Raw genomic sequence first — 17,787 nt, forward strand, 5'->3', positions numbered from 1 at the left:
ATACAAATTATATATATTAAAATTTTTTAATTCGGTTTTGAATTCGGTTTTCGGTTTAACCGAATTCAGAATTTTCAAAACCGAAAACCGAAATCAAATTCGGTTTCTGTTTTACTCGATCCGAAAACCGTTTTTTATATTCGGTTTCGGTTTTTTTCGGTTTGATTCCGGTTTGGTTTTCGGGTTAAACGGTTTCAAACCAAATACTGACCACCCCTAGTTTTTAATTATTTTTATGATTACATTGTGTAAGTGCATTACATAACTTTTCTAATAAAATTTATCTTAATCGTTTAAGAGGGAGATCAAAAGCTTCCATACTTGTACGTTTCAAATAAACAACGTGGGTCAAAATTGACACATTCAATCATACTTTGAAGCAAGCACGCTTTATGAAAAAATGGATTTTCCTTGACATATGGAAGATCACCTAAATCCCTATATCTCCAATTATAAACCTTGGCTAAGCTCGGTCTTGCTCGACCCTGAGCATTTAGCTCGATATACGGGATTCCTAATCTCACAAATCGAGTAAATAAACTTTGATCCATGTGACTATACTTTTGAAAAGCCATATTCTTGACGACAGGTAGCCAGCTGATGATGATCACCAATCAGAATACATCGTTTGAGTCTAGCGTACCCATCTTGTTGTCTCTCGAGCAACATTGGGATGAAAGTCTCGATTTCTAATATTTGTGCTCTTTCTTCCATTAACAGGTTATCATACTTGAATCCTTACTGTAAAATATCCTTCCTTTTTAAAGCCGACTAAAACACCCTTTAGCAGCGCGCATGTCTTCTTCAAAAAATTTACCAACGAAAACTGGTTGTGGGGTATTAGAAAAAAACTCGGTGAAGGGAAAACGATCTTTGACAAATGATGGTTTATCTTAATTTTTATCACAATTAGCTAGAAACTGTTCCCAACGTGAGGACACATGAAGCAACCAAAAGTAGCCAGCAGTTTCACAAGTATAGCCTACATCCTCGGGCAATTGTAAAGATCTTGCAAAGTTGCAAGCCTTTCTACTTCGCTAAGCAATTATAACGTCTCACAAGCATTGCGTTAACCCGGCCTTGGCGACTGAAGTCCAGATCAGTTGCTAATTCTTGTTCACCTTGACCAAGCCGGAGAAGATAACGAGCTGGCACCTCTCTCTGTCACAATTAGAAATTTTAGAGTTGACTTGATGTCTCTGATTTGGAGCAAGCTTGACTGGATCACCAAACAAGGTAAAACGAAATGTTCAAGAGTTGACTTGATGTCTCTGATTTGAAACAAGCTTTTGAGGAATATAATTAGTTTGTCTAAATAAATGCTACTCGTCTTATTATGACCATGCTCTTGCTACTAAGATACGCTTTTGTTCATAATATAAGATTCCTAAAATCCCTTGTGCAGTATCTTTTTATAACAACATATGGTACCTACTTAGTTTATCCAATAAATATCAACTTCATCAAATAGAAGGAACTTGAAGCTTTTTCTTTTTTAATTCTTTTGATGCAATCATACAAATACAATTGTTGTTAGACCATTTTTAACCCTGCCTGTGACGTCACAGGCAGGTTGTACACTTTTTGGCCAAAAAGTGCAATCTGCCTCTGACGTGGCAGTGTCACCATCTGACACCAAAATAACCCTGACGCCCCTCCAGTGTCAAACAGGTCCCACCAATTTATTTTTTCTTTTTCTTTTTTATTTTATTAACCATACAAATTATATTACATATAATTAAAAACATATAAAATTAAATCATTACATAAAATTTAACCATTACATAAAATTAAAAACACATAAAATTAAACCATTACATAAAATTTAACCATTACATAAAATTAAAAACACATAAAATTAAACCATTACATAAATTTAACCATTCATGGTGTCACTAAAATAATCCTTCCATAAGTTTTGTGCAGCTTCTTCACGATTTCTTGGAATATAAATTCGTGATCTTGGAACACGATTGGATTCGACTTCGTCATCATCATCTTCTAAATGTTGAATTAGTGCAATAATACGCTCGTCTTCCGAATCGGAATCGAAACTAAGTAAATATGATGCCATGAACGAAAAATACTTGATGATGAGAGAAATTTATATGATTTAAGGGATATAATTTAAAGAAAAATAAAGAGAATGAGTGTGTTAAAGGTGTAGAATGGATGGGTTTATATAGATAATAATATATAGAGTTTTAAAAAAAAAAAAAAGTAAAAAAAAAAAAATAGCCGTTGTGTAACGGCATAAAATATGAGCCAATCAGAGAAAGCCACGTCGCCCTGACGCCACCCAACTGTCGCGTGAAAACGGTGACTGACGCCCCACCTTCGTCAGCGGTAACGCCCCACTAGGGGCGTCAGAGGGCGTCACCGGACGCCAGCGCGTCTGACGGGACCCCTCTGACGCCTGGTTAAAAATGGTCTTACTTATTCCACATTCTTCACGGCTAGATATAGTTTGATATCAGAAAGAAATGGCAATTGAGTGACAGATATACTCAAAAGTATGTTATATAATCGATGCACACTAGTTTCAAAGTTCAATAAGTTCTAAGACCATTTTTAACCCTGCCTGTGACGTCACAGGCAGGTTGTACACTTTTTGGCCAAAAAGTGCAATCTGCCTCTGACGTGGCAGTGTCACCATCTGACACCAAAATAACCCTGACGCCCCTCCAGTGTCAAACAGGTCCCACCAATTTATTTTTTCTTTTTCTTTTTTATTTTATTAACCATACAAATTATATTACATATAATTAAAAACATATAAAATTAAATCATTACATAAAATTTAACCATTACATAAAATTAAAAACACATAAAATTAAACCATTACATAAAATTTAACCATTACATAAAATTAAAAACACATAAAATTAAACCATTACATAAATTTAACCATTCATGGTGTCACTAAAATAATCCTTCCATAAGTTTTGTGCAGCTTCTTCACGATTTCTTGGAATATAAATTCGTGATCTTGGAACACGATTGGATTCGACTTCGTCATCATCATCTTCTAAATGTTGAATTAGTGCAATAATACGCTCGTCTTCCGAATCGGAATCGAAACTAAGTAAATATGATGCCATGAACGAAAAATACTTGATGATGAGAGAAATTTATATGATTTAAGGGATATAATTTAAAGAAAAATAAAGAGAATGAGTGTGTTAAAGGTGTAGAATGGATGGGTTTATATAGATAATAATATATAGAGTTTTAAAAAAAAAAAAAAGTAAAAAAAAAAAAATAGCCATTGTGTAACGGCATAAAATATGAGCCAATCAGAGAAAGCCACGTCGCCCTGACGCCACCCAACTGTCGCGTGAAAACGGTGACTGACGCCCCACCTTCGTCAGCGGTAACGCCCCACTAGGGGCGTCAGAGGGCGTCACCGGACGCCAGCGCGTCTGACGGGACCCCTCTGACGCCTGGTTAAAAATGGTCTAAGCTCAAAACAAGATATCAGATATAAAGAGGAACCCGCTTCTTCGAGCTCATTTTCATCAATGTAGTCTTCTTTTAATTCTACAATACCCTCCTGTTTAAATCATTACATAATTATGTTGTGTATCTCGACATTTATAACAAACATATGATAAAGAATTATACTATTATGTCCCATATAAATCAACAGATTTATAAAAAAAAATACAATATGACATTGCAGCAGTCGCACGGATTCAAGTATACACTTGCAAGGTCTACTACACTACGACATAAAATTGTTATTGTAAAAGTTATATGTCATTATACACCAACTCAGACAAAAAAGCAACATTTTGAGCTGAGCTCGAACTAGACTCAAACACAGCCCTAATTCTACTTCTCAGAAATAAAAGGAGAAACAATAATGGATTATAGCAGAAGAAGACTTGCCATTATATCATGGTGTAATTGATCAGGAAGCTTATGAACTAGATTGATTAGGTTGTTGTTGTCATTAAGGAACGATTGCAACTATTAAATTTGTTTGTGACGTTCGAGTTTTGTTTCCTGAGCACGTACGGATGCTTTTTGGGCGTCTTCTAAAGCGTATACTGACGATCATGACGTCACCGTTCCTTTTACGTGTTTTTCCATTCACTCGATTTTCAATTTACGCAGTGATTTTGAATAGTCGACGAAGATGAAATGAGGTTGGGGTTTTTTCAGGGTTTACGTTTCTCAAACTTTTTCGCGCTCGAAGTTTAAAAGAAGTACTAACTATAAACATTTCAATAAATAAAGGACTGAAATTGCAATACTTTAAAAAATGATCTTGTAAAAAACCATTTTACTCACCAATTAATCTCCGATTACCCATCTTCAAAAGCAGTCCGTTCCGTTTTTACAAAATCAATTTAATTAATTGGTCAACGCCGATTGATGAGCAAAAATCGAATTTGATAATCAAAGCCGATTAAACTCACAATTGGTAACATTTTAACATAAATTTAAACTATAACTTTAGAGTTTTTGAATAAAATGAACAATTTTAGATAATTATGTTAAAGTTTTTTTATGTTTATGATTTTCTTCTATATTTACACATATAATTTTTAAAATTTAATATTTAAATGTATAAAGTATCTGATTAATTCTCGAATTACTGATTAATTATTTTAAAGGAGTAATATTCATTTGAATCCATAAATTAACTTGAGATCCAAGGGACTAATGAGAGCGCGACATGTGGCGTGAAAATCACATGTGATTGAAAAAAATGCAAATTTTTTTTTTTCGAAAAAATTTTTTTTAAAATTTTTTTTTTTCGAAACAAAAATTTTTTTCGAAATTTTTTTTTGTACAATCACATGTGATTTACCTGCAGAATCACATGTGATTGAATTGTACAATCACATATGATTGGATTTTACATACATAATCACATGTGATTGAGTTTACAATCACATATTCACATGTGATTGACATGCAGAATCACATGTTATTGTAAAAAAAATCGAAAAAAAAATTTTGAAAAAAAAAATTTCGAAAAAAAATTTTGAAAAAAAAATTTCGAATTTTTTTTTTTTGAATTTTTTTTAATCACATGTGATTTTGCGACACATGTCGCGCTCTCATTGGTCCCTTGAATTTCAAGCAAATTAATGGATGCAAGGGATTACAACTCTATTTTAAAGTCCCGAACGATTAATGCCCGAATAACCAATTTTGCAACCTTTGATCAGGTATAGTTTGCATGTAAATATTTACATTTTGAACCAAAACTTTTATACGAATACATATTACACCCTCAATCTCTATTTAAATGACGATACATACATTTTGGGATTGGATCCTTTGAATATGGAGCAATCAGTAGGCGGTACATCCAAACAGCAGGTCAACGGTAACGGAGACCAAAAATTTCCTTCATCTTCAACTCAAATCGAGCTCAACGACGACGTTTTGATCGAGATCTTACTCCGGTTACCGGTAACTTCACTTGTTTTGTTCAAATCCGTATCCAAACGATGGTTAGCGCTCATCACTGATCCTAACTTCACTTTGCTCCGAGCCCAAAAACCAAACGTCGATCACCCGTCCGGTTTCTTTCTCCTGCGATACACAGCTGTGTTTGCTTACGTGTCATATTTAGGTTTGATCAAAATTCAGTCAATGAAATTGTAGTCTTGCAATCTTGTATTGGTTTAGTTTTGTGTTGTAGTAGACCTGATAAATATTATGTTTATAATCCAACTTCAGATGTATTTAAGCTGCTTCCTTTACCTCATGTTTGGGAGCCAATTCAAATGGTTCGTAATATGGCTATTGTTATTGTATCGCCTTACTACAAGGTTCTTTATCCGCACAATGAATATACGAGTCCGAATACGCCAACCCATATCCAGATTTACTCATCGAAAACAGGCAGTTGGAGTATCCGTGTGGAGAGGTTTCTTTTCGAATCGTTTGAGTGGTTTCATGATATTGTCTATTGGAACGATGCAGTTCATTGGATTGATTACTCGGACGAGGTTTTTCATTTCAGTTTGGATTTGGAGAAACCTCGTTTTATAGAAGTCGAAACTCCTAAAATGTTGAACGGGAAAGGGTATCTTGATCATATCAGAAATGAATTTGGTGGAAGGATAATTACAAACTTACCTAAACGCTGCTTCTCATGGTGCGGGCTATTGTAATGGGAGACGAAGAAGATGATCCTCATTTCGTTTTAGACCGCGTTTGATTACCTCTTAATTAAAACCCCGTTTCTTTTAATATTCTCGTTAATTAATTATATCAAGAACACACATGAAACAATTATATATTTTTATTTGTTCATTTAAAAGGTTAAGTACATTAACTTTACATTATTCATAAAGGTCATTCAAAATGATTATCAAACATGTTATTGTTGTTTAGAATTTAAGTTAACTACGAACTTTTGAATCATTTAACTATTTATCGTTTATTCATTATGATTTATAATACGCACCCTTAATGACAGCTTGAACATAATAACTTTACCATTTAGATGTAGTAGAATGATTAATGGAAGTTTGTAGTATCTTTTTAAAGGAGGGTATTTGTGGTATTGATTACAAATGTTCAGTGAATCATGCTAGCCTTTTTTGTACAGCAATTACCAGTATCATTATGATAGGGGAAACAAGAAAAATCACATATGGTAGAGCTTGAACAGTTGCATCTTCTTCGACTTCATTTTCATCTAAAGACAAGTTGTTCTTGTTTTCGACAAATGAATCAAAGAAGTTTTGGTACCCTGTTTTACGTTTAGAAACACTTGAACTTGTAACCTTCAGCATCTCCATTGCCTGCAATTTAACAAGTAGTTTTGGTTTAAATAACAGGAAATCTGAATATTATAACATGATGTGATACATTGAAAAGAATCAGCCTATGCGTTTATTGTTCGTTAAAGGCCATGTATTGAATATGAATACTCGTCAAAATTTAAACTTCAGTGATTCAAATTTGGTACCTTTTTTTTTTTTTTTTGTCTGTCTCAAAGATGTTGCTGTTGTGATAGTCTTTTATATAGCTGAACCAAGTTACCATTTTAATTTTGTTTCTAAACAAAGCAAACTAATATTGTTTTTTGAAGTGTAAAAAAATACTCTTTCACAAAAAAAAAAAAAAAAAAAAAAAAAAAAAAAGGTATATACGTTTGGGTCAGGGTCAGATGCAGCCACATAGCAAGCTCTGAGTATTTGTTGTAATAGCCTATGTTTGAGGTGTCAAGATGGGCAGTTCAAGTGGACCGGGTAATAAGTTACAGTGAGTAGCGTTTTAGTATGCGTTGAAATGGGTTTGGGTTGACCAGAAAACACTTCTCTAACCATTATAAAATAAAAAAGTAAATGCATTTACCATGGTCAAAAGAACATTAATATTCGCTATAACAATCAAAATGTTTTGAGTAAAAAAAATGTTTGGGTAAAATTATTTAGGAGGTTGATACTTTTGTATGTATATAATCTAACATATAGTTTAGGTGACTTCCTATATGTTCAGCCCCATTGACCTTTCTCTTTTTAGCTAAAATAGTAATCTGACCCATTTGACCTGCTTGGGATTACAAAATACCCAAGTCATACCATAGAAGTATTTGGATTGTGATTGCCACCTCCAAATTCTATATGATGTTTTGTGATTCACTTCAGTTTTTTTCTTTGAAATATTCACCTGGAAGCTGAATACAAACTGCCTTGCTTTCTTGCTTACACCGACATTTGGGTGAGACTGCAGTTTCTCGTACATTACTCGAGCTTCGCTCGATCTGTCAAGCAAAGGAAGAAACAACTAAGCTAGGTCTGACATAAAAAAATAGTTACTAGTTTTACCTTTCTTAATAAAATCATCAAACAACATATTCTAATTTACCATTCACCATCATTACAACTATGTTTCATCCATTTAATAACATAGTACCAATCATAATGTGTTTTGCAATGCGAATATAAACCTGTTGAGTGAGTCTAGGCAGATAGACCATTGAAGCGCTGCTAAACCATGAAGTTCACTCTGCGGTCCATATATCATGAATTTTATAAGATTTATAAACTTAGACTCTAAAGTTTTATTCAAGTTTTGGTACATAATTATATAGCTAATTTACAAGAAACTTACCTGGTATACCAACTTCTCCATTACTCTTTCATAAAAAGGTAGTGCAGCCCTTAGCTTCCCAATCTCCATTAACGAGTCACCATCCTTCAAATCCTACATATGTTCATACAAATGCTAAGAACATATTATGCAAACATACAAAAATTTTAAAACTGCATAAACAAAAAGTTGCATATGAAAAAGGTACCACTGAATTTGAAGCACACCTTCTCACATTCAGCTTTCAACTTCGGATCGATATTTAAACCCATCCTACGTTTATAATTCGCGATCATTTCTTTTGTACGTGCATCTTTTGCGGCCTTAGATTCTGCTGTCTCAAGCACCTCTCCAGGTTGAATAGTTTTCCCTCCACCATACTGGGTCAGTACAACATTAGAATAAAACTGAACATATAGGTGGTAATATGGGCGGGTCAGGCATGTTGGTCAAATAACATTACCTGACCCGATTTGACCAATCACAATAGACTACAAGAAGCATCTTACAGTTTTGGAAATGTTATTCGGTCTAGGGAAGACTCCCCATGTAGAGACTTTAGGCTTATAAAGTTCCGACTGGTCTTCTGTAGTTGTATTCGACTCGGACGTTTTTTCATTCCCGAACCTGCTTGTATCCCCGACAATGATTTCCACGTCAGGCATATCGGGCCCCATTGGAAAAGGGTCACTCACTGGAATTAAGCCAGCTGGCAATCCCCTGCCTTGCTTCTTATCAGCAAATCCTAAGCCCACAAAGTTAATTGCCGAAATTTTCGACTCATCCTTCTTATCAGTTTTCTTCTCGACAACTTTGTTCGTTTGTTCGAATCCTATAACTCAGATTACAAAACAATTGTTAAATTCACTTGTCTACAATAAACCTCTAATTTATAAATAATAAGTACAATGCATACTTCTTGATTATCTAAACAAATATCTGATAATCACTTTTCCCTTTCGTGCATATTCCCCCTTAATTTCCCTCTAAAATCTGAATTATTAAACAAACAAAAACTGAATATTAGACTTTTACATCATCAAAAAACATAATTAAATTCCAATTAACATGTTTTTCTACAACGGCCGATTATAATTATCTAAAACGCAAACCAAATACCCAGGTTGAAATACATAATCAGCCTATGTGACAATACCATAATAAAAATTCACTAGTTTTTAGTGTTGATACCATTATTGATTTCTGAATTTTCCTTTGCTATGGCTACGGAGAGTGGTGCAGGACCATCATTGTTTTCAGCAGATTGTGGAGTATCTGAAGCAGGGTCTGGATTTTGAGTAATTTTGGGAGTTGGGTCTGACTTGACTGCTTTCTTGTGGAGTATCTAAGGCTAGCTTCACTGGGTCTGATTGATCAGAATCCTTTTGGGCCTTTTGGGTCTGATTATACACCAACTCAGACAAAAAAGCAACATTTTGAGCTGAGCTAGAAACAAACTCAATCACAGCCCTAATTCTACTTCTCAGAAAAAAAAGGAGAAACAATAATGGATTATAGCAGAAGAAGACTTGCCATTATATCATGGTGTAATTGATCAGGAAGCTTATGAACTAGATTGATTAGGTTGTTGTTGTCATTAAGGAACGATTGCAACTATTAAATTTGTTTGTGACGTTCGAGTTTTGTTTCCTGAGCACGTACGGATGCTTTTTGGACGTCTTCTGGAGCGTATACTGACGATCATGACGTCACCGTTCCTTTTACGTGTTTTTCCATTCACTCGATTTTCAATTTACGCAGTGATTTTGAATAGTCGACGAAGAAGATGAAATGAGGTTGGGGTTTTTTCAGGGTTTACGTTTCTCAAACTTTTTCGCGCTCGAAGCTTAAAAGAAGTACTAACTATAAACATTTCAATAAATAAAGGACTGAAATTGCAATACTTTAAAAAATGATCTTGTAAAAAACCATTTTACTCACCAATTAATCTCCAATTACCCATCTTCAAAAGCAGTCCATTCCGTTTTTACAAAATCAATTTAATTAATCGGTCAACGCCGATTGATGAGCAAAAATCGAATTTGATAATCAAAGCCGATTAAACTCAAAATTGGTAACATTTTAACATAAATTTAAACTATAACTTTAGAGTTTTTTGAATAAAATGAACAATTTTAGATAATTATGTTAAAGTTTTATTATGTTTATGATTTTCTTCTATATTTACACATATAATTTTCAAAATTTAATATTTAAATGTATAAATTATCTGATTAATTCTCGAATTACTGATTAATTATTTTAAAGTCCCGAACAATTAATGCCCGAATAACCAATTTTGCAACCTTTGATCTGGGTATAGTTTCCATGTAAATATTTGTATTTTGAACCAAAACTTTTATGTAAATACATATAACACCCTTAATATCTATTTAAATGACGATACCTACATTTTGGGATTGGATCCTTTGAATATGGAGCAATCAGTAGCGGTACATCCAAACAGCAGGTCAAGGGTACCGAAGACCAAAAATTTCCTTCATCTTCAAGTAAAATCGAGCTCAACGACGACGTTTTGATCGAAATCTTACTCCGGTTACCGGTAATTTCACTTGTTCTGTTCAAATCCGTATCTAAACGCTGGTTAGCTCTTATCACTGATCCTAACTTCACTTTGCTCCGAGCCCAAAAACCAAACGTCGATCACCCGTCCGGTTTCTTTCTCCTGCGATACACAGCTGCGTTTGCTTACGTGTCATATTTAGGTTTGATCAAAATTCAGTCAATGAAATTGTAGTCTTGCATATCCAGATTTACTCATCGAAAACAGACAGTTGGAGTATATGTGTTGAGAGTTTTCTTTTTGAATCGTTTGAGTGGTTTCATGATGTTGTGTATTGGAAAGATGCAGTTCACTGGATTGATTACTCGGACGAGGTTTTTCATTTCAGTTTGGATTTGGAGAAACCTCGTTTTATAGAAGTTGAAACTCCTAAAATGTTGAACGGGAAAGGGTATCTTGATGATAAGTTATACGAGTGTCATGATCGTTTGCTTCTTGTTAGGATCATTCGGCCTTTATCACTAGAGATGGATGTTTATGAAATGAAGAGTGATTATTCAGAGTGGTCAGTTGTATACCATGTTAATCTTGATCATATTAGAAATGAATTTGGTGGAAGGGTAATTAGAAACTTACCTAAACGTCGCTTTTTCATGGTGCGAGCTATTGTAATGGGAGACGAAGAAGATGATCTTCATTTTGTTTTGGAAGTACCTGGGAAGCTTATACGATATAATATCGTCACCACGATTTACAATGAGATTGAGCTCTGTGAGTTTATTCGCCATCGTGCTACTCACGATTGCTACTTTATGTTCATTGCGTCTCTTGCTAGCGTGTGAGCAATTATACTTGTAGAGTAGTAATAATTTTGGTACCAATGTACTTCCTTGGTTATATAATGTGATTTAGGTTGCGTTTGATTGCCTCTTAATTAAATAGTTCAACACTGAATGTTTTACAATTCAACATTGAGTTGTTTGTTAGTGACATCTGAATGACAAATGATGTTGAGTCCTTCATTAATATAGCATAATATAGCTCTCCCAAATCTTTGAATATTCTTCTAATTTTATATCCAAAACACTTGTCAAACAATTATTTACTTTTATTTGTTCATTTAAAAAGTTATTACATTAACTTTACATTATTCATAAAGCTCATTCACAATGTGATTATCAAACTTGTTATAGTTGTTCAAAAATTTAAGTTGAATGAGAACCTTTGAATCATTTAATTATTTAGCATTTAATCATTTATGTTTTATTCAGTGTTGTAAATCTCCCGAGATCTCCCCTGAGATCTCGTTTTTAGAAGGCAACCGAGACGAGATGTTCATCTCCCGAGATTTCTCGGTCAACGGGGTCAAACTTAGTCAAAACCACGATTTCTCGGGTTTTCTTGCTAATTTGTAAGATTTTCTTGTAAAATTCGTAATTTCTAAGATTTTCTCGCTCATTTCCCGGATATTTTTGTAAAATCTCGTAAAAACGTATATAAATATACATATATTTATGTTTTTATATATATTTTTATTAAAAAAACTATAAAATTAACGTAAGTCAACGTCCGAGATACCATTATTCCGAGATACCGAGATCTCCCTAAAAAAGTCCAAACGAGATCTCCCCGAGATCCGAATTCTCCAACCTTGGTTTTATCAAACGCAACCTAATTGACAGCTTGAACATAATAACTTTTACCATTTCGATGTAGTAGAATGATTAATGTAAGTTTTGTAGTATCTTTTTAAAGGAGGGTATTTGTCGTATCTATTACAAATGTTCGGTGAATCATGCTAGCCTTTTTTGTACAGCAATTACCAGTATCATTAGGATAGGGGAAACTAGAAAAATCACATATGGTAGAGCCTGAACTGTTGCACCTTCTTCGACTTCATTTTCATCTAAAGACATGTTGTTTTTGTTTTCGACAAACGCATCAAAGAAGTTTTGGTACCCTGTCTTACGTTTAGAAACACTTGAACTTTTAACCTTCAGCATCTCCATTGCCTGCAATTAAACAAGTAGTTTTGGTTTAAATAACAGGAAATTTGAATATTATAACATAATATGATACATTGAAAAGAATCAGCCTATGCGTTTATTGTTTCAGTAAGTGACCCTTTTCCAATGACCATGTCTCTTTAAAGCTATATGTTTAGGTGACTTCCTATATGTTCGCCAGTTCGGCCCATTGACCATATCTCTTTTTAGCTAAAATATTAATCTAACCCATTTGACCTGCTTGGGATTACAAATAACCCAGGTCGAACCATTTAAGTAAATGGATTGTGATTGCCACCCTAAATTCTATATGATGGTTTGTGATTCACTTCAGTTTTTTTTTTTTTCTCTTTGAAATAATTCACCTGGAAGCTGAACACAAACTGCCTTGCTTTCTTGCTTACGCCGACATTTGGGTGAGACTGCAGTTTCTCGTACATTACACGAGCTTCGCTCGATCTGTCAATCAAAGGAAACAACTAACCTAAGTCCGCCATAAGCATTAAACAAAGTACCAATCATTAATAACATATTCTAATTCACCATTCACCATTCACCATCATTACAACTATGTTTCATCTATATGTCATAACATAGTACCAATCATAATGTGTTTTGCAATGCGAATATAAACCTGTTGAGTGAGTCTAGGCAGATAGACCATTGAAGCGCTGCTAAACCATGAAGTTCACTCTGCGGGCCATACGTCATGAAATTTATGAGCTTTATCATTTATAAAAACTTAACTTTAAGGTGTTAATAATCAAATGTTGGTACAACTTTTATATGGCTAAAATTAGTTTCTTAATTTACAGGGAACTTACCTGGTATACCAACTTCTCCATAACTCTCTCATAAAAAGGTAGTGCGGCCCTTAGCTTCCCAATCTCCATTAACGAGTCACCATCCTTCAAATCCTACATATGTTCATACAAATGCTAAGAACACATTATGCAAACATACAAAAATTCTAAAACTACATAAATTAAAAGTTGCATATGAAAAAAGGTACCATTGAATTTGAAGCACACCTTCTCACATTCAGCTTTTAACTTTGGATCGATATTTAAACCCGTCCTACGTTTATAGTTGGCGATCATTTCTATTGTACGTGCATCTTTTGCAGCCTTTGATTCCGCTGTCTCAAGCACCTCTCCAGGTTGAATAGTTTTCCCTCCACCATACTAAATATTCAAACAAAACAAAACATATAAGTGGCAATATGGGCGGGTCGGGCATGTTGGTCGAATAACATTACCTGACCCGATTTGACCCGTCACAATTGACTACAAGAAGCATCTTACTGTTTTGGAAATGTTATTCGGTCTAGGGAAAACTCCCCAAGTAGAGACTTTAGGCTTATAAAGTTCCGACTGGTCTTCTGTAGTTGTATTCGACTCGGACGTTTTTTCATTCCCGAACCTGCTTGTATCCCCGACAATGATTTCCACGTCAGGCATATCGGGCCCCATTGGAAAAGGGTCACTCACTGGAATTAAGCCAGCTGGCAATCCCCTGCCTTGCTTCTTATCAGCAAATCCTAAGCCCACAAAGTTAATTGCCGAAATTTTCGACTCATCCTTCTTATCAGTTTTCTTCTCGACAACTTTGTTCGTTTGTTCGAATCCTATAACTCAGATTACAAAACAATTGTTAAATTCACTTGTCTACAATAAACCTCTAATTTATAAATAATAAGTACAATGCATACTTCTTGATTATCTAAACAAATATCTGATAATCACTTTTCCCTTTCGTGCATATTCCCCCTTAATTTCCCTCTAAAATCTGAATTATTAAACAAACAAAAACTGAATATTAGACTTTTACATCATCAAAAAACATAATTAAATTCCAATTAACATGTTTTGCTACAACGGCCGATTATAATTATCTAAAACGCAAACCAAATACCCAGGTTGAAATACATAATCAGCCTATGTGACAATACCATAATAAAAAATCAATAGTTTTTAGTGTTGATACCATTATTGATTTCTGAATTTTCCTTTGCTATGGCTACGGAGAGTGGTGCAGGACCATCATTGTTTTCAGCAGATTGTGGAGTATCTGAAGCAGGGTCTGGATTTTGAGTAATTTTGGGAGTTGGGTCTGACTTGACTGCTTTCTTGTAAGCTTTGGCTCTGGCTAAGGCTAGCTTCACTGGGTCTGATTGATCAGAATCCTTTTGGGCCTTGATTGATGAAAATTTTCTTCTGGGATTTGTATCAATGGAGGTGAGTTTAATTGATGAATTTGAGAAAACTGGATATTGGGGCATTGAAGAAGCCATAGGTGTATGTGGGAAAAAGCTTTTGGTTCTTGTGAAATATGGATTGCTCCTATAGTCCACGTGTCATTTTTCACGCCTTTTAATATACTTGATATTAGATTTGAATTTGAATATTAATTAATATTTTAATACTATTAAATCTTAATTATTGTTATTAGTTCTTATACCATTCGCATCAATACCTTCACATATTATCGGTGGTCGTTACAATTTAGGGTGCGTTTGATAAAACTGAATGATTTAGTGCTGAATGATTCAGAATCTGAATGGTCCACAGCCTCTTAATAAAGTTTGCTCTGAATGAAAATAAGCTGTTTGATAATCATTTAGAATAAACGATATGAACTGACTAAAACTACCTTATTAACGTGTGATATGAATAAAAAATTCAATATACTTGTTAGTTAGGTGATCTGGATATGATCTGAGGAGAATATTATAGATAATTTGGGCTCTTAATGGTTAAGAGAGTATTTCATCTCTGAATGGTTCAGAGCTAAATTCTGAACCATTCAGCACCATATGTCATTCAGAGGTCAGAACAAACGCACTGAATGCTGAACGGTCCAGCATTCAGTGCTGAACCATTCCATTAAAAGGCAAACAAACGCACCCTTAATGATTGTAGTCGTTACGACTTACGAGCTATAGGGCCGCCTTCACACCGGATGCAAGGAGGAATGACAAATTCGATATGTAGCGAAAAGGAAAGAAAATTCACAAGGACCGAGAAAGAAAAAATCAAATTAACCAAACCATATCTAAACCGAACACAATTAATTAAAACGAGCATATAATCCCAATTTTGGTTACATTTTTGGATTAACCAAAATTTTACGGTTCCATATAAAAATAAAAGGCATCCACATCGTTAGGGTGTCCATGATACAGAACCAGATCAAACTAGTTTGATTCGGTTCTGTACAGAGTCCCAATTGTAGAAGAAAGTCGGACCGAGGACCGAACCATATATTATCGGTATGGTACGTTTCAATCCGGACCGAAGATTGAAAATTCATAAAACTATGGACCAGATCAAAAAAGCTCGGTTCGGTTCTGAATCGGTCTAGTACGGTCTTCGAATCTTTTCTCTACCATGCACACCCTACACATCGTCCCATTATGTTGTTGATAAATAGTACCCATAACATATAAACTTGATTTTGGTCATAAATGCTTAATCTAATTAAACTCTTTATATATATTGATATTAACTAAATTAACTGAATTAACTAATCCGTGATTAACCAAATCAAATGGTTAAAGACAATGAATTAACTAAAGTTTTAGAGTTGGAGCCACTTTTGACCTCCAACCGCCCACGCTAAACACATCACCTACGTGTGAAAACAACATCATCAAATGTATTTTTTAAACATTCGTCAAAGTTTCAATGAATCTATTTTTTGAATTTTTTGAGAATGCTAAACGTACGTTAAAGGGTATGTTTAAACATTTACTCAAATTGTTTTTTACGTAGTATATATTATAACGTACTTTTCATACTTAAAATACTTAAAATGAGAAATTAGTTTATTCATTAAAATATGTAATTTATATTGTAAATATTAACTTTGTAGTTAATACTCAATCATGGAGTAGTTTTTATGGTTATCAATTTTTTTTTTAAAAAAAAGTGAAAGGTATTGAAAATGATTAGGGATAACTAGAAAAGTAAAAAAAACCTTATCGATTTTAACTATAAATTTTTTTTTTCTAAAGAATAACGAATTTCCATCCCTTATCTTAAATCTTAAATTATCATATATATAGTTCAAGTTCATATAGTTCATATACATACAATTTTAAGAAAAATGATATGTAGTAATCCTTTTACGTAATTTACAACTAGCATAGAAAAACAAGAGATCATACAACTACTAGGGTTTTGACAGGGTTTTGCACTTTTTAAGATTTCATGGATCATATTCCCGGAGGTTCATCGCAACATCATCTCATCGAATGCTATACGAAACTCCCTTCATCTGCACAAGCAGTCGAATCTAGCAACGACCTATTAATCGAAATCTTATTCCGTGTACCCTTAATCTCAATTATCCTGTTTAAATCCGTATCCAAACGCTGGTTATCTATACTCACATACCCTATTTTCACTATACGACACCGTATCCAAATCCCTAAATTGGAACCTGCTGCAGGTCTCTTTATTGAGCAGCCTGGATCATCTTCAGTGTATAATTTTGTGCCGTTCGATATCAGAATTCCGATCACTAGACGTAACTTAATTTTCTGGTCAAATGATCGCCAACTTATATTTCTACAGTCCTGCCATGGGCTGCTTTTGTGTAAACAGATTAATAAGTATCGATCTGATGGTGATTGTTATTATGTATATAATCCAACCATTAATGTATCTAAGAAGCTTCCACCATGTGGCAGTGTTCATGGTACTATGAAAATGGCTTTTGATCCTACAAAATCACCTCATTATAAAATCGTTTATGTTGAACCTGGAAATAATGATGATGTTTTTGGTCGTAGAATTCGAATCCATATTTACTCTTCCAAAACAGGCAATTAGAGATATCATGGTGATAGATATATGTACAATAAACTAATTGTTACAATTTTTAAGTATGGCATATATTGGAGTAATGCTATACATTGGGTTGGAAATTTGAATCATAATAAGTTAGATTTAGAGAGTCTAGCTATCACAAGAGGACAAGCCCCTGTAACGGTGGATGGGAATCAGTGTCGGGATTGCAAGTTGTTCGAGTCTCGTGGTTTTTTGGTTCTGGTTTGTGTGTATGCTCATTTTACTCATAATTTCGGACATTATTGAAAGGACCCGTTCATATACATTATAAACGATTCTCAATAGTTGATTACATCGCGATGTATTTGACCTCTATATGATACATTTTTCAGATATT

General features: G+C 34.1%; 5 protein-coding genes across 5 annotated transcripts; 3 read left to right on the top strand and 2 right to left on the bottom strand.

Moving 5' to 3' along the window:
• The first annotated feature begins 5,301 nt into the window (after window positions 1–5,301).
• On the top strand, window positions 5,302–6,137 carry LOC139864164 (F-box protein At5g07610-like). Its single transcript, XM_071852750.1, has 2 exons — window positions 5,302–5,593; window positions 5,701–6,137. Exons 1-2 carry the CDS (start codon window positions 5,302–5,304, stop codon window positions 6,135–6,137), a joined length of 729 nt encoding a protein of 242 aa, XP_071708851.1.
• Window positions 6,138–6,486: 349 nt separating this feature from the next.
• Window positions 6,487–10,397, bottom strand: LOC139864165 (uncharacterized). The gene is made up of 8 exons (XM_071852751.1): window positions 10,362–10,397; window positions 9,259–9,400; window positions 8,577–8,899; window positions 8,295–8,447; window positions 8,089–8,181; window positions 7,925–7,983; window positions 7,645–7,738; window positions 6,487–6,773 (listed from the first exon to the last, which is right to left on the bottom strand). Exons 1-8 carry the CDS (start codon window positions 10,395–10,397, stop codon window positions 6,555–6,557), a joined length of 1,119 nt encoding a protein of 372 aa, XP_071708852.1. The 3' UTR covers window positions 6,487–6,554.
• A 105-nt stretch (window positions 10,398–10,502) lies between these two features.
• LOC139864166 (F-box protein At5g07610-like) lies at window positions 10,503–11,433 on the top strand. The gene is made up of 2 exons (XM_071852752.1): window positions 10,503–10,544; window positions 10,840–11,433. The coding sequence occupies exons 1-2, from the start codon at window positions 10,503–10,505 to the stop codon at window positions 11,431–11,433; spliced, it is 636 nt and encodes a 211-aa protein (XP_071708853.1).
• A 951-nt stretch (window positions 11,434–12,384) lies between these two features.
• Window positions 12,385–14,926, bottom strand: LOC139864167 (uncharacterized). Its single transcript, XM_071852754.1, has 7 exons — window positions 14,584–14,926; window positions 13,902–14,224; window positions 13,629–13,781; window positions 13,422–13,514; window positions 13,232–13,290; window positions 12,963–13,056; window positions 12,385–12,603 (listed from the first exon to the last, which is right to left on the bottom strand). The coding sequence occupies exons 1-7, from the start codon at window positions 14,888–14,890 to the stop codon at window positions 12,385–12,387; spliced, it is 1,248 nt and encodes a 415-aa protein (XP_071708855.1). The 5' UTR covers window positions 14,891–14,926.
• Window positions 14,927–16,808: 1,882 nt separating this feature from the next.
• On the top strand, window positions 16,809–17,432 carry LOC139864168 (F-box protein At5g07610-like). The gene has a single exon (XM_071852755.1). It carries the CDS (start codon window positions 16,809–16,811, stop codon window positions 17,430–17,432), a length of 624 nt encoding a protein of 207 aa, XP_071708856.1.
• The last annotated feature ends 355 nt before the right edge of the window (window positions 17,433–17,787 follow it).

Source organism: Rutidosis leptorrhynchoides, chromosome 8 (genome assembly GCF_046630445.1).
Source record: "Rutidosis leptorrhynchoides isolate AG116_Rl617_1_P2 chromosome 8, CSIRO_AGI_Rlap_v1, whole genome shotgun sequence".
Classification (NCBI taxonomy): domain Eukaryota; kingdom Viridiplantae; phylum Streptophyta; class Magnoliopsida; order Asterales; family Asteraceae; genus Rutidosis; species Rutidosis leptorrhynchoides.